The sequence below is a fragment of the Chelonia mydas genome, chromosome 1 (assembly GCF_015237465.2).
Source record: "Chelonia mydas isolate rCheMyd1 chromosome 1, rCheMyd1.pri.v2, whole genome shotgun sequence".
Taxonomy (NCBI): Eukaryota; Metazoa; Chordata; order Testudines; family Cheloniidae; genus Chelonia; species Chelonia mydas.
This window is the reverse complement of record NC_057849.1, coordinates 214,818,127-214,842,078: the sequence shown is the minus strand read 5'-3', so window position 1 is coordinate 214,842,078 and position 23,952 is coordinate 214,818,127. Positions and strand designations below refer to the sequence as shown.

Below are 23,952 nucleotides of genomic sequence, written 5' to 3'. Positions count from 1 at the left end.
GGGGTGAATTTGATCTTCTGTGAGAAGAGGGCATTCGAAGGAGAAAGTCTCCTACATGGAGAATCCTGTTTTCCAAGGAAGCCCTGGCTGAGACAGACAGACAGATAGACAGACGCTCCTCACCTAGAGTGGAAATGTGCGCTCTCTCTGACCCTGGCACCACATCCCCCGGCACAGCCAGAGTGATGGTCTCTGAAGTGGTGTTCCCTGCAAACGACAAAAGCACTAGCCTGTGAGCATGGTGGAGTGACATGGAAGCCCAGCCTGCACTAAGCATCCCCATGAGACCAGCCTCCTCAAGGGGCGAATGAGATGTGGGATCCTCTGGATCTGAATGTGCCAATAATTGACATCAGGATTCAAAAGATTCCCTGGACACCGATGATCTCCTGGGACATGAAAGGAACGGTGAACATTACAGCAAGTTACACTGACAGGCCCGCATGGGAACTCCTCGCACCTTCCCTGAAGCCATATTGATGGGGGGACGAAGGTGGAGGGTTTGTCTTCTTCCAGGCCATGGAATGGGGGGTGGGGGTTTGTCTGTTATGCTCATGTGGGTAAGTGCAGTGGATCAATAGCAGAGCTGCATAGTGTTGCTGGGGCCTCGTAACATGGTATCATGATGGCCTGATAGAGTGGATACGGTTGTGCTGGGGCTTACTGGCAGAATGATATGGCCAGACATGTCTACACTGCAATGTAAGTCCAAGGTCTGAACTGAGGCTCAAGCCTAACCACCCTCCATCTACACACAAATCGCATTAACCCAGGGCTTGGATCCAGGGTCCCAGGACCCCCCACCCCCGCCCCAAGGTGGAGGGTCCAAGCCTGCGTCAAGCTGGGACTCAGGGTTCAAGCCCTGCGGCTTTGCAGTGTAGAGACGGCCCCATTGGAATCATGCTCTGGGAGTCTGCCAAAAGTATTGCACAGTCCTATAGGCTGACTTTCTTTGTGTTCTGGACAATCAACTTTTCCCACTCTGCTCAAGAACAAGAGGCTAGAGAGGGCATATTTTGGGATGGTGCTAGGAAGTCCGGGATAGGGATGGTTGGACTTGGGCCCTCATAATACAGTGTAGATGCTGGAGCCCCAGGTTGGGACCCAGGATTCAACAATTCCTAACCTGGGATTACAAGAGAGTGTAGATGCTCAAGCCCTAGGTTAACGAACCCAGGGTCTGCTAACTCGAGTTCAACTAATCCTGGGCTTACCCTGCAGTGTGGACATACCCTTTGAGGCAGGGTAGCCCAAGCTGTCAGTGTCAGGGTGGCATAGTGGCTCTGTGACATGGTTATTCAATTGTTCAGTGGTACCAGGAGCTTGTGCTGCCATGAAAGACCTTCTTGTCTGACAGCAGCCCCCTTCCTGCAAAGGTCCCACAGCTCCTATCTGTCCCCTCTCACCAGGGCTCCTCTTGCCCAGCCCGATATCATGGGGGTTGCTGGTAGATGACATTATTTCTGTTTCACCTCCCACCTCCATGCACACATAGGTGTCCAGTAGAACATCAGCCACCTCCCCCATATTCCCCAGTGCCCAGGAGCGCCCCTCCTACCTTTCAGGCACAGGAGGGAGGTGTGGGTGTTCTCCTCTGGCAGTCCCTCTGCCTGGCGGGAGAGTGCAAACAGGCTCAGAAGGGGAAACATTGACAGATCATAAGGCAACATAAGCACCACCAGGTCCCTGGAGCGCCTTACCCAGTAACCCTCCTGGGACCCCCAAAATGCCTCTCAGAGTGGCCAGGTATCTGTTTTAGACCAATCTGTGCTCATCAAGAAACCCTAGTCAGCCTCACCACGAGGCATTGGGCAGGCCTGGACTGCCCCTGCAGGGGCTAACCAGGGGTTATCTCCACTCCCCCACATAAGTCAATGGCTCAGTGTAAGGCTGTGACTGACACAAAGTTTTTCAAACCCCATCCTCAGAGGGCCCCACAGCAGGACCTGACCTTGACCAGCAGGGGTTTATTCACTGTATCTTTCCCTCCTGTCTCTAGCACAACAGTCATGTTCTCTGTGCAAACGTCCTCACGTTCAATTGCCCCAGCAGTGATGGTGAAATTCACCTCCCCTGTAAAACCAATTGTAAATATATTGACTAGACCATCGAAAACCCGCCCTGGAATTTGGTCAGCTGGATCCTTTCCTCCAGTTCACCCAGGCCCCTCAGTCCTGCCCTGCAGCCCCCCTGCTATCCCAGCCCTGGGCTCCCCACACAGCTCTACCAATGCCCCTCAGTCGTGCCCTGAAGCCCCCCTGCTATCCCAGCCCTGGGCTCCCCACACAGCTCTGCCAATGCCCCTCAGCCCTGCCCTGCAGTTCCAGTCACTCACCCCTCCTTACCCAGTTTTGTAGCCTTCACGTCCCAGGAGAAGGTTTTTGCCAAATCAGGGCAGAGGCAGGCAGTGAACTCGACATTCGATTGCACAAACTCAAAATCCCCAGCTTCCTTTAGGCTAAGCTGGATCTGGGGTAAGATAAAAGGGGAACTGGGGTGAGATTTGCTTCTGCCTCTTCCCCTCAAACTTCTGATCCAGATTTTAGTCAGGCCCCTAGTCCCAGGTCAGGGGTCATTGGCACCTAGTATGGCAAATAACCTGGGAGCAATCAATCCTCAGCTGACACCAAAATTCTTGTGGGGTTCAGCCCTGCTGGAATGGGGCAATGTGGGAGACTGGGGTGGGGGATGGGGTTGTGAAGAGCTGGCTGGATCCCCAGAGATCCTGTTCCAAGGTGATTGATGAGGTCTACCCTTCACTGAGGTAACACCTTGTCTGGATCTTTGTTAATGGGGAAAGACTATTAGAGGGCCCTTCTCCCCAGATAAGCCACTTACCCCCATGCACTGTGTTAGGTAGCTGAAGACTTTGACCTTTAGGGGGAATGACTCCCCCCGAATCACAGAGTAGGGCAAGGCCGGTTCCACAAAGAAGGGCTTGAAGGTCCGCAGGCTGACAGTCTCAGAGATTCCCAAACCACTGTGCTCTGAGGTATAGAAAGTCATGGCCTTCCAGTCGGTGATTGTGTCAGGGACTGTGAGTGGCAGCTCGGCAGCCCCTGAGTCACTGGGGAGACAGGGAGAGGTGCTGTTTCAGAATGGGACTGTGCAACCCTGGGTCCCATCAGCACCCCACTGTTGCCAACACACTACAGTGGGCGGTGGGGGAGGGGGGGAATGTAAGGTTATGAGTTGCCACTGGATAATTAAGACTGAGGCTAGTGCTCCATTATATGCTTGATTTTCAACACCTCCTTCACTTCACCCGAAAGAACCAGCTACCCTGAAATTTCACATGCTATATCTCATCCTAGGGTTTTCTGGGTGATCTGATAGGGGCTGGAGGGGACTCAGAAAGGAAGTGATGGTGTTTCAAAAAACAAAAAAACAACAAAAAAAAACACACCCCTGGAGTTGACTTTTTGGAAAATATCCCTGACTTTTACTGGCTCATGATATCTCCAAAATGGCCTGGCCTACAAAGTCCACGTTTGTTTTGTTGGCCTCACTGAGAAGAGGTGCATTTAAGTATTCTGGGCTCGTTGTTTTTTCAGTGGGGAAATGACAGAGTAAGGAGCTTGTGATGGAGTGTACATACTCCACACTAACACAGAGCAGGGGTGTAAAGAGAAGCCAGAGGGTCTGTCTACACTGGAGTTGGAGCTTGAGGAGACGTACCCATGCTAGCTCTGATCAAACCAGTGCACTAAAACAGCATGGCTGTCACAGAGCAAGCAGCAGGAGCAGCCAGCCCCTTGAGCCCTAGGTATGTACTCATGTCGGCTAGCCCCTTCTGGTGCTGCCCATTTTATCACAGTAGCTCCATCAGAGCTAGCGTGGGTATGTCTCCTCGAGTGGGGAATTATACCTCCAGCTCCAGTGCAGGCATCCCCACCGGCAGATTGGGAGTGGGAAGGCTCTCAGCAAGGAGGGCCCACACAGCAAGGACCGTATCGCTGAGACTGTGGCCTGGGCCAGATGTCCGGGTTCCAGTAACACAGACACAGGTAACTAACCGCTTTCATGTTCTCTCCACAGGTACCATTGCGGAGAGTGGACCAGATGATATGTCTGGGGGGAGAAAGCAGAAGGAGACTCCGCTGGTTGGAAGGCATGAGATGCGATGTCCTGAGGCTGGGGGTTCCACGACCACCACTCCCAAGAGGAGAAGGCGGGTGGTGGTGGTCGGGGACTCTCTCCTCCGGGGGACTGAGTCATCTATCTGCCGCCCTGACCGGGAAAACCGAGAAGTCTGCTGCTTGCCAGGGGCTAAGATTCGCGATGTGACGGAGAGACTGCCGAGACTCATCAAGCCCTCGGATCGCTACCCCTTCCTGCTTCTCCACGTGGGCACCAATGATACTGCCAAGAATGACCTTGAGCGGATCACTGCGGACTACGTGGCTCTGGGAAGAAGGATAAAGGAGTTGGAGGCGCAAGTGGTGTTCTCGTCCATCCTCCCCGTGGAAGGAAAAGGCCTGGGTAGGGACCGTCGAATCGTGGAAGTCAACGAATGGCTACGCAGGTGGTGTCGGAGAGAAGGCTTTGGATTCTTTGACCATGGGATGGTGTTCCATGAAGGAGGAGTGCTGGGGAGAGACGGGCTCCATCTTACGAAGAGAGGGAAGAGCATCTTTGCCAGCAGGCTGGCTAACCTAGTGAGGAGGGCTTTAAACTAGGTTCACCGGGGGAAGGAGACGAAAGCCCTGAGGTAAGTGGGAAAGCGGGATACCGGGAGGAAGCACAGGCAGGAATGTCTGTGAGGGGAGGGCTCCTGCCTCATACTGGGAATGAGGGGCGATCAACAGGTTATCTCAAGTGCTTATATACAAATGCACAAAGCCTTGGAAACAAGCAGGGAGAACTGGAGGTCCTGGTGATGTCAAGGAACTATGACGTGATTGGAATAACAGAGACTTGGTGGGATAACTCACATGACTGGAGTACAGTCATGGATGGTTATAAACTGTTCAGGAAGGACAGGCAGGGCAGAAAAGGTGGGGGAGTAGCACTGTATGTAAGGGAGCAGTATGACTGCTCAGAGCTCCGGTACGAAACTGTGGAAAAACCTGAGTGTCTCTGGATTAAGTTTAGAAGTGTGAGCAACAAGAGTGATGTAGTGGTGGGAGTCTGCTATAGACCACCGGACCAGGGGGATGAGGTGGATGAGGCTTTCTTCCGGCAACTCACGGAAGCTACTAGATCGCATGCCCTGATTCTCATGGGTGACTTTAATTTTCCTGATATCTGCTGAGAGAGCAATACAGCGGTGCATAGACAATCCAGGAAGTTTTTGGAAAGCGTAGGGGACAATTTCCTGGTGCAAGTGCTAGGGGAGCCAACTAGGGGGGGCGCTTTTCTTGACCTGCTGCTCACAAACCAGGTAGAATTAGTGGGGGAAGCAAAAGTGGATGGGAATCTGGGAGGCAGTGACCATGAGTTGGTTGAGTTCAGGATCCTGACGCAGGGAAGAAAGGTAAGCAGCAGGATACGGACCCTGGACTTCAGGAAAGCAGACTTTGACTCCCTCAGGGAACAGATGGCCAGGATCCCCTGGGGGACTAACATGAAGGGGAAGGGAGTCCAGGAGAGCTGGCTGTATTTCAAGGAATCCCTGTTGAGGTTACAGGGACAAACCATCCCGATGAGTCGAAAGAATAGTAAATATGGCAGGCGACCAGCTTGGCTTAATGGTGAAATCCTAGCGGATCTTAAACATAAAAAAGAAGCTTACAAGGAGTGGAAGGTTGGACATATGACCAGGGAAGAGTATAAAAATATTGCTCGGGCATGTAGGAAAGATATCAGGAGGGCCAAATCGCACCTGGAGCTGCAGCTAGCAAGAGATGTCAAGAGTAACAAGAAGGGTTTCTTCAGGTATGTTGGCAACAAGAAGAAAGCCAAGGAAAGTGTGGGCCCCTTACTGAATGAGGGAGGCAACCTAGTGACAGAGGATGTGGAAAAAGCTAATGTACTCAATGCTTTTTTTGCCTCTGTTTTCACTAACAAGGTCAGCTCCCAGACTGCTGTGCTGGGCATCACAAAATGGGGAAGAGATGGCCAGCCCTCTGTAGAGATAGAGGTGGTTAGGGACTATTTAGAAAAGCTGGACGTGCACAAGTCCATGGGGCCGGACGAATTGCATCCGAGAGTGCTGAAGGAATTGGCGGCTGTGATTGCAGAGCCCTTGGCCATTATCTTTGAAAACTCGTGGCGAACGGGGGAAGTCCCGGATGACTGGAAAAAGGCTAATGTAGTGCCCATCTTTAAAAAAGGGAAGAAGGAGGATCCTGGGAACTACAGGCCAGTCAGCCTCACCTCAGTCCCTGGAAAAATCATGGAGCAGGTCCTCAAAGAATCAATCCTGAAGCACTTAGAGGAGAGGAAAGTGATCAGGAACAGTCAGCATGGATTCACCAAGGGAAGGTCATGCCTGACTAATCTAATCGCCTTTTATGATGAGATTACTGGTTCTGTGGATGAAGGGAAAGCAGTGGATGTATTGTTTCTTGACTTTAGCAAAGCTTTTGACACGGTCTCCCACAGTATTCTTGTCAGCAAGTTAAGGAAGTATGGGCTGGATGAATGCACTATAAGGTGGGTAGAAAGCTGGCTAGATTGTCGGGCTCAACGGGTAGTGATCAATGGCTCCATGTCTAGTTGGCAGCCGGTGTCAAGTGGAGTGCCCCAGGGGTCGGTCCTGGGGCCCGTTTTGTTCAATATCTTCATAAATGATCTGGAGGATGGTGTGGATTGCACTCTCAGCAAATTTGCGGATGATACTAAACTGGGAGGAGTGGTAGATACGCTGGAGGGGAGGGATAGGATACAGAAGGACCTAGACAAATTGGAGGATTGGGCCAAAAGAAATCTGATGAGGTTCAATAAGGATAAGTGCAGGGTCCTGCACTTAGGATGGAAGAATCCAATGCACCGTTACAGACTAGGGACCGAATGGCTAGGCAGCAGTTCTGCGGAAAAGGACCTAGGGGTGACAGTGGACGAGAAGCTGGATATGAGTCAGCAGTGTGCCCTTGTTGCCAAGAAGGCCAATGGCATTTTGGGATGTATAAGTAGGGGCATAGCGAGCAGATCGAGGGACGTGATCGTTCCCCTCTATTCGACACTGGTGAGGCCTCATCTGGAGTACTGTGTCCAGTTTTGGGCCCCACACTACAAGAAGGATGTGGATAAATTGGAAAGAGTCCAGCGAAGGGCAACAAAAATGATTAGGGGTCTAGAGCACATGACTTATGAGGAGAGGCTGAGGGAGCTGGGATTGTTTAGTCTGCAGAAGAGAAGAATGAGGGGGGATTTGATAGCTGCTTTCAACTACCTGAAAGGGGGTTCCAAAGAGGATGGCTCTAGACTGTTCTCAGTGGTAGCAGATGACAGAACGAGGAGTAATGGTCTCAAGTTGCAATGGGGGAGGTTTAGATTGGATATTAGGAAAAACTTTTTCACTAAGAGGGTGGTGAAACACTGGAATGCGTTACCTAGGGAGGTGGTAGAATCTCCTTCCTTAGAGGTTTTTAAGGTCAGGCTTGACAAAGCCCTGGCTGGGATGATTTAACTGGGACTTGGTCCTGCTTTGAGCAGGGGGTTGGACTAGATGACCTTCTGGGGTCCCTTCCAACCCTGATATTCTATGATTCTATGATTCTATGCCCGCAGACCTGCTATCCCATGTACATAGAGCAATATTTAACAGTTACACAAAGAAACTGAGCTGATGCTCAGCCCAGGCTGCTGGCCTGAGCAGAGGCGGAGCTCTGGAGGAGGGGGATAGGAGGCTGAGAGAAACGCGGAGGGCTAGGAATCCGGGACTGTGCATGGGGGGCACAGAGGTAGGGGAAAGGACTGGGAGGGACATTGAATGGGAGACGCATGCAAACGTTTTGCAAATAGAAATTTGCTTCCAGCCAAGGCCCCAGCTGAAAATCCTGGCTGGGAGCAGTCTCCCCACTCAGGCTCGCTCCCTGGGATACGTGCAGACAACAAGTGCAACCTCAGCCCGGCCTGCGGTGCTGGGCACTGGAGCACACAGAGCGGGAGACAGCACCTGTCCTGAAGTGCTCACAATCTAAACAGATCCAGCAGAGAAGTGCTGTTAGCCCCCTTGTGCAGACAGGAACTGAGCCCAGACCTCCTGAGCCCCAGCTACTCCCTAAACCACAAGGCCACCCTTCCTCTCAAGAGACATAGCAGCAGCATTCCCCTGCCTCTGCTCCCATCCAAGCCCTATTAGCCCTCGCCCAGTGGGGGTGGGGTGGGGTTGAGAGGTCTGTGGAAGTACAGCTACTTACTTGATGGGGACCAGACTCCACAGGAAGGTCTCCGGGAACCCGGCACATGCCTGCACGGCCTCGTTGCCTTCTGGCTCGTTACTGTTCTTAACCACATCCTCCTCAGTGCCAAAAGCGTGGCTCACAAGTACCACCATAGCTAAGGTGAGGTACATAAACTAGTCAGTGCTGGAAGGCATCACTAGGGCCAAGGGCACATCAGATGGGGAAAATAAAGTCACTGCTCTTTCTAGGGCCAATGGTGCTGTCCCACGTCCCACATCACATGCACTGGGCATGCCACACCCTAACCTTTGAGGTGCTAGTGACCTGTAGTCAGCTCCCCCTCTCTCCCTCTTCCCACTCTGATCTCTTCATAGGCCCTTCCCTCTTGAGCAAGAAACCCCTGAAAGCACTCCGCACCCCCTCGAACCTTGTCTCCCTCAACAAGACACCTGACCCTAACCCAGCTTCTGGGACCTCTCACAGCACCCAAACACATGCCTATACTCCCTTCTGAGGGACCCAGCCTCCTTACCGCTGCTTTGTGTTCTGCCTCCCCCAAAGGACCCCAGACTCCCACCAAGTGCTGATCTTTCCTTATTCTCTCTTTTCTAGACAGAGGATCCTGACCCCTCCCACCTCCCAGTCGTTTAACCAGACCCTTCCCTCTTCTGCCACTTCTCTCAGACTCTCCTCCCTTGGCCACGCACTCACCAGGTGATCCTCCTCCCTGCTGCTGGAGCCCTGCCCCAGTTCCCCAGACATGTGTATCCCATGCCATCCACTTCCACATCACCAGAAACTTACCCCGCCCCTCCCCAGCTGCATGCATCCCATGAATCCCACCTCTCCATTTCTGGAAGCCCTCTCCAATACCCTGGACATGGTCCCACATGACCAACATCCTAAGCCTCTTTCCTACTCTCCCTTTCCTTGGGCTACCCAGCAGCTCATTATTATCAAAGACAACTGTCATAAATATAAAGGGAAGGGTAAACCCCTTTAAAATCCCTCCTGGCCAGAGGAAAAATCCTATCACCTGTAAAGGGTTAAGAAGCTAAAGGTAACCTCGCTGGCACCTGACCAAAATGACCAAGGAGGAGACAAGATACTTTCAAAAGCTGGGAGGAGGGAGAAAAACAAAGGGTCTGGGTCTGTCTGTGTGATGCTTTTGCCGGGGAGAGAGCAGGAATGGAGTCTTAGAACTTAGTAAGTAATCTAGCTAGGTATGTGTTACATTATGATTTCTTTAAATGGCTGAGAAAATAGCTGTGCTGAATAAAATGAATATTCCTCTCTGCGTGTCTTTTTTGTAACTTAAGGTTTTGCCTAGAGGGATTCTCTATGTTTTGAATCTAATTATCCTGTAAGGTATTCACCATCCTGATTTTACAGAGGTGATTCTTTTTTTACTTCTATTAAAAGTCTTCTTGTAAGGAAACTGAATGCTTTTTCATTGTTCTAAGATCCAAGGGTTTGGGTCTGTGGTCACCTATGCAAATTGGTGAGGATTTTTACCAAACCTTCCCCAGGAAGTGGGGTGCAAGGGTTGGGAGGATTTTGGGGGGGAAAGATGTTTCCAAACTATGTTTTCTCAGGAACCCAGATAAAGTTTGGTGGTGGCAGTGGAAGTCCAAGGGTAAAATAGTTTGTGCCTTGGGGAAGTTTTAACCTAAGCTGGTAAAAGTAAGCTTAGGGGGTTTTCATGCAGGTCCCCACATCTGTACCCTAGAGTTCAGAGTGGAGAAGGAACCTTGACAGCAATAGGGATAAAACAAGACGTACTCATGAAGACTCCATGGTAAGTGGTCCCAGTGCGGCACTCAATGGGAGACTTGATTTTAAGGTTGGTTAAAAGTTTCAGCCCTGCGTTCTGGGTGTAAAGGAAGAGAAAGGAACTGTAGGGGTGGGTGGCCAGTATCACTGGGGCACAAACCTGCTTGGTTTGTGTTGTAACGACTGTCTGGAAGCAGGGCCTGCATCAGAGCCAGTGCCTAGGCAACCAAACAAGCACAGCTGGCTCAGAGCAGGCTGCCCGATGGGTGGGAAGGGTCAGCAATCAGCAGACCGGCTCTTGAGCCCAGCAGCAACAGCTGCTCAGCAGTAGCTCAAGCCAATTGCCCATGGTTGTGATGGTGCCTGCTTGTTTCTAGCCTTTTCCCCAGCCTTGCGCCTACTCTGCCTCACTCCAGGTAACCCGGGTCTGACCCCTTGGCTCTGATTCTTGATCTCTGATTTTGGCCCTGACCTTGACTCTGGGATCTGAGTCCTGGCTACTGACTCCTGCTCTAACCACTAGATGTGACTGCCCACATCCCAGTCAGTGACAATGACCTCTTAGGATGTCATGGCTGGCCCTCTGCTGCACCCCAGGGCCACTCAGAGCTTTACAGAAACATCTAGGGTAGAACTCAGATCCTTCTGCACCAAAAGCCCAGGCCCTGACCATTCAAAATGAAGGAGAATCCCCATCAGTTGTCAGCTGTATAGTGCCTATGATACACAGATGAATAGTTCTCATTGCAGTCAACAGAGTGCAGTGGCTCACACAAACTCATACATGTTCATCGCACTAGCCTGACCTTTGTAATCTGTTTCTCATATGACCTTACAGACTTGTGGTCTCTCACTTGACCAATCCTTCAATTGTTATTACTCTCCCTTATCTGTTTCACTTACCTCCATCCCTTCTTTCCATTACTACCTCTCACCTCTCTTCTTCTCCTCTGCTTCTCTCCCTCCTTTCCCCAACCTTCTTCTTTCTCTCTCTCTCTCTCATATCCTTCTTTCCCCTAGGCTTCCCTCCCTCCTGTCCAGAAGTCTGAAGGTCTGGCATTTTGAGTTCTGGTGGCCTAGGAGACTGAGGTAAAGGGGAACTGGGGATCTAAGGTTCAAGAGGTCTGGGGTATTAGGGAGCTGAGAGTGTGGGGCTCCAGCGATCTTAGTCCAGAAGCTTGGGATCCAGGGTACAGATTTGGGAATCTGAAGTTCTAAGTACTTGGGAGGCAAGTGATCTAGGAATTTGAGACTGGATGTCTGGGGGTCAGGAAGGGCCACAAGCTGGGAGTCTGGAGTCTGAGATTCTGGGGTCCTAGGACACCGGTTGAGGGTTGGGAAGAGACTTTACCTTCAAAAGTTCATATAGATCAGGTAGCGATACAGCATAGGAATAGGTGTGATAATATTCATGCATGAAGGGTGGAGTAGTAGTTGTAGGAGTCTCAGTCATCTGATAAGGAGAACTAGAGGTCCCTGGAGATGCAGAAGCCTCAAGACTCCCCCTGCGACGCCTGTGGCCATCACAGGGGTCATTGTAAGTGTCTCTGATGATGTAGGGGAACTCCTTGGGATAGCTGAACATACTGTATACCTGGAGACAGGGATGGACACACACACAGGCAGGTGGAAACAGAGAATATTAGGGTGGAGAGGCAGAATAGGGTGGGAGAGTCCATCTGGGACCAGGCTATGGTAACAATGATCACATCGAGTTCATAGGTCAAAGCCAAGACCCTAATGCAAACCAAGAGAAGCTGATCTTTCCTATGGCCAATGCACGAGCTCGGACTCCATAGAAGGCATTCAAATTTAACTGACAACTCATCCAGAATCCCCAAAGCCAAGGCCAGGGGATGGCCTGGCTCCGGGAGATCAGGGAATAGGATACATAGCTGTCACCACTAGATCCAACCCAGTCTCAAATTCGGCAGGGCCCTGGTTGCAATCCAGGCTCAGGAGAGCTGGAGATTGGTGTATGAGGCCTTTTCTGTTTAAGGCATTGTTTCCAATCCAGCCCAGGCTGGGGGCACCTGAATGGAACAGGATACAGAGTTTTCCACCTTTAGGGTCCTACTCTGACTGTGCTCTAATGGCCAGGTCCTACAGCATTTAATAAGGGTGAAACAAAATAGGGTTCAGTCCTTCTGCTAAAGACCTACAGAATGTAACAGAGGGTGACAGCCTCTCTGCAGAATGCTAAGTAAATCCCATAGGATGGTTCTTTTATAAGAGCTCTCCACAGGAGTAGGCTGGGGGGTTGGATTTGGGTTGAAGATTGGGGGTAGCGTTTTTTTCAGTCTGATCAGGCGGTACCACGTCCCTAGTAACGTATATTGCCCCAGAATCCCCAGTGCCTGCAGCCAGAGGCGACACTGAAATATTTCTAACATTGGCGCAGTTCAGCCTTCCCAGCATTGGAGTGACTCACACTGGCCCTGGACAGCTCTGCCTCTGGCCTCATCAGAAGGACACTCTGGTCCACGGCACAGATGCTGCACATGGAATCTTCAGCCTTATATGCTGCTTACTTGAATACACAGGCAGAAAACTAGGTTGAGGGACCATTAAGTTGACACGAGTGTGCAAAAGTCAGGAAATGCCAGCACTACAGTTGTATGCAGAGAGTTCAAGGTCCCAGAAGGGACAATGAGACCATCCAGTCTGACCTTCTGTATACCACAGGCCACTAAATGCCAGCCAGCACCCACACACCAAGCTCAACAACCGCAATTAAACCAAAGTACCACAGCCCTCAGGAGACTAACTATTGTGTGACAGGCAGAGAATACGAGGGGCCTAGGTGCACCAGGGCCCCAGAAATAGTGGAGAAATGATTTAGAGTAATATACCCAGATGATCCTGGCGAGTGACCTGTACCCACACACTGCAGAGGAAGGCAAAAACCCTGAGGGTGACTGCCAATCTGAGCTGGGGGACAATTCCTTCCCAACCCCACATATGGCCATCAGTATGACCCTCAGCAGGTGAGCAAGAACCAGCCAAGCACCTATGAGAGAGAATGCTCAGTGCCACTCCAAGCACCAGCCCACCCCATCCAGTGTCCCACCTCCAGCTAGGCCATTTCTGATTCTTCAGAGGAAGGAAAATCCCCCTCCCGCAGAATCCATGGGGTTGAAAAGTTCCCTTCCTGACCCCCTCCCTCCAGGTGACTGGCTGAAGCTGGAGATCTGCCTCATTCCACATATATGTTAATGCAGTCTTTACTAACAGAATCATGCATGATTTCCAATACAATATACCATCGCACCATTTTTATTATAAACATAGATACATGTAGAATCTTGTATGAATTGTTTTAGCTCATGTATGCTTACTCTGATTTACTTGCCATAATTAGAGCTGAGCAAGGAATTCATAAATAATAATTTATTCAACAAGTGTCACCTTTTCCTGTCCACAGAGAGATAAAAATTTTCTTGAATTTATTTTTACTCCAAATAGCTTCTTGGGAATAACTATTGGCCTGCAGGGCATTTGTGACAACCCACTGGAAATGTTAGACATTCGAAATCGGAGCTATTTTGATTGGACACATAAGTTACATGGTATGTTTCTGTCGCTTGACTGCATGAGTGTAACTCTGCTGGGGCGCAAATGCTTGAAATGACAAATTTTGCTCAATTTGTTTAAAATTTGCTTTTGAAACTCGCTTGCTGGGACATTCATGGGACGTGAACATGGAGCATGTGAACAGCTGAAACTAATTAATTAAAAAAAACACAAGTGAATGTCCCTGCAAGCAAGAAAGTTACAGCACAGTCCATCCTGGTCAGCACTGAGCCCAAAGCCCTGTCCCTGTGACCTCTCTTTGTCCCAGTTCAGTTGTGCCAGGACTGCTTCCCACCGCCAACACTTAACTTCCTCCTTATACCCCCACAGTCCTTTGATCCTGAGCTGGGAGATGCGGCTCAGCCTCCTGGCAGAGAGGTGGGGAATCCGTATCCCTCCATGGTGTTGCTTGTTAGGTGTCCATGTCCAGGCAATTGGATTTGCCATTGTCTTCTCAAGAGCTCCACTGATATGGAACCGTAGGCACCATTTACACCTGGTCTTAGCCTGTCTTGAGAACAAACAGTCTCTTTTCACCCAGTAGGTAACTGCAGCACATAGGGGAAACTGAAGCACACATAAGCTTCATAAAAAATATTATAGAAAATTCCCACTTCGTCACACAAAGTTGCAGGTTAGCATTGCTCCTGCAGAGCTTAGGGTCTCAGTAGGGATCTCCTAACATGCAGTGCTCCTGACTGACCGAACTGCTGTGGAGCTGCAGACGAACTCTGCTCCTGAGGAGATTAGGAACATACGGGCTGGCCCTCCTAGCTACCAGCTACAGGCACATTTCCCCAGGGCAAAGGGAGTGTCTTTAGATGGAGAAACTCGCAGGAGGAGAATCCCTGTTGTCCTGCCAAGTTGGGGCAATTCAGGGAGTAGGCTGTTCACTACGCAGCTCAGATTGCTGCATGCAAATGCACACTGGGGTCTTCCTTAAGTGTGAACCCAACTAGGTTAGCAAAAGCATCTGCTGTGCATGTATAATACACATTTTCCACATGCTAATGATCCAGCCAAACCTAATTCAGTTTCCTCCTGTACAAGGCTGTGCACTGCTCCTTGAAGGGCTATCGCTATGCCCAATGGCAAACCACATTTAGGAACTGGAGTCAATACTGACTCAGAGGGGAGAGCTCCCCATATTGAGTCCCCCCAGCCTGCAGCACCGCGCCCCCTAGCGCCACACTGAGGCACGGGGGTCAGCACAGACTTGATAGGAGAGTGCTCCCTAAGGAATCACCCTCACTAGTTTCTACATCACCCTGGCTTTCCCCTTGGAGGTCTACCAACCAAGAACTGACCCAGGCCACGGTTGCTTTGAATGTGCAATCTAACAGGATCAGAGTCCCACAAGTTGGTCGGGGCGGGGGGGAGAAGAGAACAAAAGGAAACAAGAAAGACAGAATATTTCTGCTGCCCTGGGGCACTGCATGCACCTGTAACTTGCTGTTCACTCCTGTACTTCTATGCCCTCCCTGCTCTCTTCTGTTCCTCTCAGGCTCTCTGATCTCTGCCCTCTCCTTACAAATAACTAAGAAGGCACAGATGGAGAGTTATTTTCTATAAGCTCCCTATTCTGTTACCCAGAAAGTAGCTGGGACCTTACCTAACTGGACATCAAGAGGGACTGTACTCTGGCCGTGAAGAACAAGGGAGCCTCTGGCCAAGACCTGAGAAGACACATACACAGAAGTGGGCTGAGGGTTTCACGTCTCCATGTTTTGCTGAGGCAGTAACTCGGAAATCCCCAGGGGAGGGATGTGTCGCCCCCTGTGCTCACTGCCACTCTCTGTGGGCTCACCAGGTGGTAGAATTTCACCAGGGCAGCCCCCTCTTCCAGCTCCTTTGCCAGGACAGGATAGTGACCGGTGAGCTGCTGCGTGCCTCCGCAAGGCGGCATGCCCTGTGCAGGGTGGATCTTCACTGCGCTGTTGCTGGACGACTAGAAGGGCCTCAGTGAGCAGAAGGCCGTGCTATAAGATGGGACCACCTTCGTAAAGCTGTACCTTGGATCTCCAGCGTGGACTTCGACTGGGACAGAGAAAGGGCAGCGGTGTGCTTTGAAGGTACCTCCCAGTTCTTGCCCAGCCCGGCCTGATGCTGTCCACAGGGTGGACTCTGCACTGTCTCAAGTATTGGGGCTAGATGTCCACCTGACAAGGCTGGAAGGAGAGCTGTGGGTCTATCGCCGCCCTTCTGCATAGAGCTGGCATTTCCCACACAACACTGTTCAACAAGACATGAGCTGATCCACATCTGGCTGGTATCTAGCCTACTGCCACAGTGGGTTGCACCATGGCAGTGTCCCTCCTCCCACTGGAACAGATCAGACCACTGGACTGGTATCCTGCCTCCTGAGTTACTAGATAAGACCTCTTGTCCTTCTACTCCTGTCTTGTGTATAGAGGCCAAGGCTAGATGCTTATGGGGAAGGTATAAGCCACCCATAATGCATGTCTCTGTGCAATGCTCTTTCACCTGGACAAACGCTGACCTCATCACTCCAGCAGAATCAGCTGGGGATCACTTTACAAACTAAAGCATGAGGAGCGTAGGTAATACCTTACCTACCTTAACAGGGAGGAGGTAGCAGGTTTAAAACAAACACAAGAAAGTAATTTTTCACGCAATGGCATGTCAACCTCTGGAACTTGCCAGAGGGTGTTGTGAAGGCCAGTACTATAACGGGGTTCAAAAGGGAGCTAGATAGATTCATGGAAGATAGGTCCATCAATGGTTATTAGCCAGGATGGGCAGGAAGGGTGTCCCTAGCCTCTGTTTGCCAGAAGCTTTGATTGGTTGGAGGGCATGGATCACTTGATGATAACTTGTCTGTTCATTCCCTTTGGGGTACCTGCCATTGGCCACTGTCAGAGGACAAGATACTGGGCTTGTGGACCTTTCGTCTGACCCCGTATGGCTGCTCTTATGTTCTTATGAGTGACAGCCCTGGTAGCCTTTGTCCTAGTGGCAGCTCTTCCAATGTTCTTACCTGCTGGAGATTATAAATATTTGTATTACAATAGCACCTAGCAGGGCCCCAAACCAAGATTAGGGCCCCATTGTGCTGGGCACTGAGCATGCAGAGAATAAGAGACAGTCCCTGCCTTTGAGAGCCTACCATCGAAACAGCCAAAAGATTGGAGAAAGGAAGTATTATTACCACCTTTTACAGATGGGGAAGCAAGGCACAGAGTGGTTAAGGACCAGATGCCTTGAAGATACTTAGGCTCAGAACCTTGAAAGTATTTAGATGCCTTAGTGCCTTCCCCAAAGCCACAGAAGGAGTCTGCAGCAGAGTCAGGAACTGCACCCGTCTCCTGAATCCTGAAACAGAACTGTACCCACAGGGCCACCTTCCCTCTCCTTCACTGATGGCTTCGGAGCTCTTTACCTCAAGTCTACTCTGCAGCAGCAGGTTCCCCAGTCTGACCAGACATTCCAAGAAAAGCATTGTCTCTGCTGTGTTCTACACCTTCTGCTTCTTACATCCCAAGGGCCTCCTTGTTCTGCTGTTACAAGGACAGCATAGGCTGTACCGCCCCATGGGCCTCCTCTACCCCGTTCATCATTTCACACACTTAGAATCATAGAACCATAGAATATCAGGCTTGGAAGAGCCCTGAGGAGGTCATCTAGTCCCACCCCCTGCTCAAAGCAGGACCAATCCCTAACTAAATCGTCCCAGCCAGGGCTTTGTCAAGCCTGACCTTAAAAATATCTAAGGATGGAGATTCCACCACCTCCCTAGGTAACGCATTCCAGTGTTTCACCACCCTCCGAGTGAAAACGTTTTTCCTAATATCCAACCTAGACCTCCACCACTGCAACTTGAGACCATTACTCCTTGTTCTGTCATCAGCTACCCTGTCTCCCCGTCCCATGCAAGATAGTCCGGCTCCCTCTAATCTCGCTAGCTGGCCAAACCCACAGAGCCCTTCCATGCCAGCCCAGGAGAAGTCACCACCTGGATGCCCCCAAATCACTGACTTGCAGGAGAGAGGTGTGGTGTCTTCCCCTCCCGCCCATGACACATTACCCCAAACCCTAGTTTTAGTGATGCCGTCCCATTTAGAGACAGCTTGGCCTACGGCACTGCACATTGAACTAGAGACCAGGAATTACTCAGTGCTAATGCTGGCTCTGTCATGGACTGCCTCTGTAGCCTCCAGCAAGTCACTTCACCGCTCTGCCCCGCAGTTTCCTCCTCTTTATAAAGGGGCTAATGACACTGGCCTGCCTCACTGTGGGGATCACTGGTTAATGCTTGCACAGCCCAATATAAATGCAAAACATTATTCTTCAAAAGTTGGGCTTCACCTGTAGTGAGACCTTGTCGCTGTCTTTCCACAGTGAAGTGTCCAAGGTGAAAGAGGCCACCCCTGTGTCATCCGTGACGTAGGTCTCAGTCTGCATTTTGCTCCTGTGGTATATAGTGAGAAAAACCTCTGCGTTCTTCAACGGCATCCCAGTGGCACTGCTGAGCTTCAGCTGCAAGAAGAGAGAAAGGAGGCAGGACATATAAATGCATAGATTTGACCAGCCATCCCCTCCCAGCTAACAAAACACCCTGCAACAAGCCCCATAACCCTCCCCAACAACTGATCTTTCCCTCCATATCCCCCACCAGGCTGACAACCCCATGTGCTACTCCATGAACAAATCCCCTAACCCACCCCCACCAGTTCTGAACAGCGTGACCAGCCTTAACATCCTCACAGAGGGACAGAGTAAGATATAAAGAGAGAAGCTACACACAAGGCGGCTGTGGCAGCTCAGAGCAAGGTCACCCCCTTTAAGGGCCTCACGACAACTGCATTCCCTTAGCCCCTGAGGTTGGACTTTCCCCTTTCTTTCCTAGTATCTTCCCAGCTCACTTACCCTCCCATGGTATGGCACTCCTGGCAGGTAGTAGATGTTATTATCCAAAAACTGGAGCGTAGTGACGGATGAAGTTACCCTGCAGCTCTGAGTGGCATTGAACTCCAACCCTGAGAACAGAGAATGTGGGGGTGTGCATCGTGTGACTGAGAGAAGGCAGTCAGATTAGATGCACACGGTCTCATGGTTTATGAGATGGTCTGTGGGCTTCTCCGTTCACACCTGAGAGCCATTTTCACAAGGCAGCAGAGCTAGAGCCTGCTCTATGTAGAGCTGGGATAGTGACATGGATCTGTAGGGTGTAAGCCTCGAGGAGGAGGGGGAGTTCATCAGTGGGGCTCAAAGCAGGGGAGTTAGATGGAATGGGATGAAATTGAGCAAATAGGGAAGATTCTAGGCTGGATAATCAGGAAACATTTTCGATCAGTGAGGGAGTCTATGAGGTGGAAAAAGAGCCTCCCCAAGGGAAGGGGTGGACACCGCATTGCTAGGGACATGTAGAACTAGCACACAAAGCCCCGGAGAACAGCCGGTATGGAACAATCCTGCATTGTTTGTGTTGGGGGAGGGGAGGGAGGGATAGACAAAATGCAAGCTCCCAAATAACGCACAGCCAATGCCTGAGGAGTTTGTGGGACTGCTGAAAATATCATGGGTCTCCTGACCCATTCCCTCCCTCTCCCATGCCGAATGACCTTTCCCAGATTACAGTAAAGAACAAAAGAATCCAGCCAGGTGTGACCTAGCTTCCTGCACATTTCTAGTGCACCCAAAGTAAAAGAACCAACACCTCTGTCCAAGCAGAAACATCCTCTCCATTTTGCAGGCTTTGATCCAGTCTGACTCACCAGGGAGTCAATGGCAAAACTCACATTGGCTTTAATGGGAACAAGCTTGGTTCCCTGGGGAGCCTTGTGGGAGAATATGCAGGGCAAGGAAAAACATTAGGTGAAGAGACCATCAGTGGAGAATCAGAGCCCTTCCTCCGAGTCTGGAATCCTTCTCATACCTGTTCCACTTTCTTCCAGGGAAGCCACAGCATCTAGACTGAACTGGTAACTGTTCTGAAGAGTCAGGTTATAGACTTCAGTGTCCACCACTGCAGCGAGGCAGCCATCCCTGTTCATCTGGGAGACAGGAGAGTGCCCTAATGAACCAGCCACGAGTGCAACAATCCCAGCATGGCTCACCAGCTGTGATTGAATCCAGGGGCTAGAGTACCAAAAGCCCAAGCCCTAGCCCCAACCACTTGAGTTATTGCAGAGACACTTTCATTTTTTGAAACTAACACACTTTTATAAGACAATAAAAATGGCCATACTGGGTCAGACCAAAGGTCCATCTAGCCCAGTATCCTGTCTTCCAACAGCGGCCAATGCCAGGTGCCCCAGAGGGAATGAACAGAACAGGTAATCATCAAGTGATCCACCCAGTCACCCATTCCCAGCTTCTGGCAAACAGAGGCTAGTGACACTATCCCTGCCCATCCTGGCTAATAGCCATTGATGGGCCTATCCTCCATGAATGTATCTAGTTCTTTTTTTAACCCTGTTATAGTCTTGGCCTTCACAACATCCTCTGGCAAGGAGTTCCACCAGTTGACTGTGCATTGTGTGAAAAAATACTTCCTTTTGTTTGTTCTAAACCTGCTGCCTATTAATTTCATTGGGGGACCCCTAGTTCTGTGTTATGAGAAGAAGTAAATAACACTTTCTTATTTACTTCACTTCCACACCAGTCATGATTTTATAGACCTCTATCATATCCCCCCCCCTTTGTCATCTTTTTTCCTAGCTGAAAAGTCCCAGTCTTCTTAATATCTCCTAATATGGCAGATGCTCCATTCCCCTAATCATTTTTGTTGCCCTTTTCTGAACCTTTTCCAATATATCTTTTTTGAGATGGGGCGATCACATCTTCTCACAGTATTCAAGATGTGGGCGAACCATGGATTTATAATAGAGGCAACGTGATATTTTCTGTCTTATTATCTATCCCTTTCTTAATGATTCCCAACATTCTGTTCGTTTTCTTGACTGCCGCTGCATATTGAGTGGATGTTTTCAGAGAACTATCCACAATGACTCCAAGATCTCTTTCTTGAGTGATAACGGCTAATTTACACCCCATCATTTTATACGTACAGTTGGGATTATGTTTTCCAATGTGCATTACTTTGCATTTATCAACACTGAATTTCATGTGCCATTTTGTTGCCCAGTCACCCAGTTTTGAGAGATCCTTTTATAGCTCTTTGCAGTCTGCCTGGGACTTAACTATTGTGACAAAGCTCTGTCCTTGCCTCCATGGGTCCCGCATTTCCTGGCAGATTTCGCTAGCCTCAGAGGCTCACTGTGACCCTCCATGTAACCCTTCTTTCCCTAGAGACAAGGGTCACAGTCTACTGAGCCATTTTCATCATAAGCCAGCAAGGGAGGTGAGGAGAAGTTATCCTTCCTTGCACAGTCTCTGTTGTCTCCCAGTCTCTGTGATTAATCAGGGGCAAAGGTGGGGAGGAGCGGGGGGAGCCCGGGCCCACCCTCTACTCCGGGCTCCAGCCCAGGGACCCTAATTGTATCAGCTATGATAGCTGACCTTTTAGAAACATGACATGTACAATTCCCTGGGCTACTTCCCCCACAGCAGCCCTCACTTCCTCAAGCTCCACTTCACCCTTACCTCAGGGGCTCCTTCCTTGTGCCTGATATGGTGTGTACTACTCAGCCTCTCCAATAGCACAACTTCCTTCCACAGCTCCTGACATGCACACCCACCTGACTGGCTGGGAGGCTTTTAACTAGTTTCAGCCAGCCCCTGATTGGCTTCAGGTGGCCCAATCAACCTAGCATTCTCCCTGCCTTCTGGAAAGTTCTTAATTGGCCCCAGGTGTCTTAATTGACCTGGAGCAGCTTCCATTTCACTTAACCTGGTACCAGGGATTTGTTTAGCCTGGAGCTAATATATTTATCTCCCACTACTTTTCTATAGCCATCTGGCCTTGCCCCATCACACTATCTTGAGCAGTTTTGTATCATCTGCAAATTTTGCCACCACACTGTTTACCCCCTTTTCCAGATCATTTATGAATATGTCGAATAGGACTGGGCCCAGTATAGACCCCTGGGGGACACCACTATTTGCCTCACTCCATTCTGAAAACTGACCATTTATTCCTACCCTGTGTTTCCTATCTGTGAGAGGACCTTCCCTCTTATCCCATGACAGCTTACTTTGCTTAAGAGCCTTTTGTGAGGGACATTGTCAAAGGCTTTCTGAAATACACTATCTCCACTGGATCCCCCTTGTCCACATGCTCTATCTGGTCCAGTCACTAGTGGGAAACACAATCCCACATGCTTAGCTCATGTCTTACATGTTCACTGAGATGCCACTAGCCAGACATTGGGTACCAGTCTCTGAGGGTGGAGGAGTCTGTAAGAAACACACTCATTCCCTACTCCCTTCAAATACCTGCCACAATGGCCCTTACCATATTCCTCTACATTGAAGGTGTTCTTGAGGCCAGGCATATTGATGGTGTATTCTCCTAAAGGTGCTTCTGCAGCCAATGGGAAGGATAGATCCACAATGCCTCGATATGGGGTCACGTTCAACCACTGACCAATGCAATTTCCTTTGGGGTCCTGCAGAGATGGGAATAAGGGATGGTTATTGCCAATAACAGTCATCATTATGATGTACACCAGGGCCCTTGGAACTTCACAGAAGCATCAGGGATAGAAATCATATTCTCCTGCTCCAATATAAGCTAAAGGAAAATCTCCATTAGTTGCTAGCAGTGCAGGGCCTATGACACAAATGAGTTCTGGTTCCATCCAACAGAAGGTAGGATTCTCTCTCTTCAGCTCACTCCCACACACATACATAGAGCCAGTTTATTACACCATTGTTCTCTGTATTACATGCTTCGTGCAATAACGTAGTCCAGCAACTAAGGGGCTACCAGGTTCTGGTTTGGAAGCACATGGACTAAACTGGAAGCAGCTGTGTTCCAGATGCTGGGACATTCCCATGCTTACTGAAAGGGCAAAGTTAGTTACAACTCCACATCTGTAGAAATTGCTCTAAAATGTTCAAACAGGTTTCAGAAGAAACTGTTTCTGTAGCGTAATAAACTGTCTAGTGGGTGCTGATATGGGTGTAATATGCAAAATGCACACACTCTACGACCCTCAACTGACTGGAGTTAGAACTGCTCTAAACTGGTATCATGAGCCTTTTGTTGCTAACAGCGATTCTTCTTTAGCTCAAGTGGTCAGGCCCCATACTTTGTCCATACTATGAAAAAAAAAGATAATATAAGGAGAAGAGCTGGGAGCTGCTAAAGGGAGCTGCTAAAGGGAGCTTCTATTGTTTGTCTTACTGAAGTATTAGTCTCTCAAACTCTTTCACTGTTTCTGTGTTAAATAAAGTTCACCATTTTCTTAAGGAAACTCAAGTGCAGGAGGGGTTCATGATTACCCACTTCACAACATACTCAAGGATAAAATGTACATGGTACTCTTGAAATGTTTGCCAACCAATTGGCTGCGTGCAGTGAGACTCACCAGTCATTGACATGGTTCAAGAAGAGATGCCTGAATGACAGAGATCAAAGAAGAGATGCCTGAATGGATACCAGACCCTCCCTGCAAAGTTGTGGGTGACAAGGGGAGGAGCTGAAAGAAATCAGGGGCTGTCACTGTGCATCTTGGCATATGTGGCTGTCCCCATGTAGCTCCTTCCTTCCCTCCTCACCAAAACACCTGTTTCCTCAAGGTAAAACGTGATCATTAAAATCTTTCAGAATAACACAGCTTACCTGCAGCTCTACCAGGTGGTGCTATGGAAAGGAAACAACAAAGCAATCGATTAGATGCTTCTGAAATAAATTCCCATCCCCAAATTTTCAGATCTACTGAACATCCAGAAGTCTCCCTTGAAATCTTTCGGGTTCTGAATGACTCAGCTTCATGGCTGAGCTGGGCATGCCTGATGAGGGGTTGGAACTACGAGCAAGGGACTGGAGCTACTGAGCTCTCCTGGCAGTGCAGAACACTAACCCCTGGGGTCCTGGACCTGGCCTCCGGTCAGTTTCATGCTTCTAAAGGTTCTTTCCTCCCAGTCTTACCGATTCATTGCTGGCAATAAAGTTCTGATCCAAGGTTACAATTCGCGCCTTGACTGCAAATCAAAGGAAAAAAAGAGGGACTGGGTGAAATTTAATCACGCAAATTATTAATAATAGTTATTAATGACTAATAAAGAAGGATCCTGAACATCAAGATGCATGCCTGGCTTATCGAGGAGGGAGTGGCAGAGCCAAGGCCCACCTCACCTGCTCTCCGGCCTGCATGCAGGTAACCTGACAGGTGACAGAGCCAGTGCTCTGAGCTGTCCAAGCTGCTCTGGCAGGACTAATTGCATC

At 49.8% G+C, this 23,952-nt stretch overlaps 1 protein-coding gene across 3 annotated transcripts; it reads right to left on the bottom strand.

Annotated features, from left to right (window-relative positions):
- Positions 1-13,341: 13,341 nt before the first annotated feature.
- On the bottom strand, positions 13,342-23,952 carry LOC122461703 (alpha-2-macroglobulin-like protein 1). Of its 3 annotated transcripts, none has more exons than XR_006283847.1 (8): positions 23,656-23,952; positions 23,347-23,367; positions 22,015-22,168; positions 19,534-19,651; positions 18,525-18,634; positions 17,964-18,134; positions 15,250-15,805; positions 13,342-14,185 (listed from the first exon to the last, which is right to left on the bottom strand). XR_006283847.1 is itself a non-coding variant. In XM_043522599.1 (8 exons), the coding sequence occupies exons 3-8, from the start codon at positions 22,015-22,017 to the stop codon at positions 13,797-13,799; spliced, it is 855 nt and encodes a 284-aa protein (XP_043378534.1). In that variant the 5' UTR covers positions 22,018-22,168; positions 23,347-23,367; positions 23,656-23,952; the 3' UTR covers positions 13,342-13,796. The 3 variants fall into 3 exon arrangements, 2 of the variants coding, with proteins under 2 accessions (XP_043378534.1, XP_043378562.1); XM_043522599.1 differs by having other exon boundaries at positions 15,250-15,313; XM_043522627.1 differs by lacking the exon at positions 13,342-14,185 and having other exon boundaries at positions 15,323-15,805.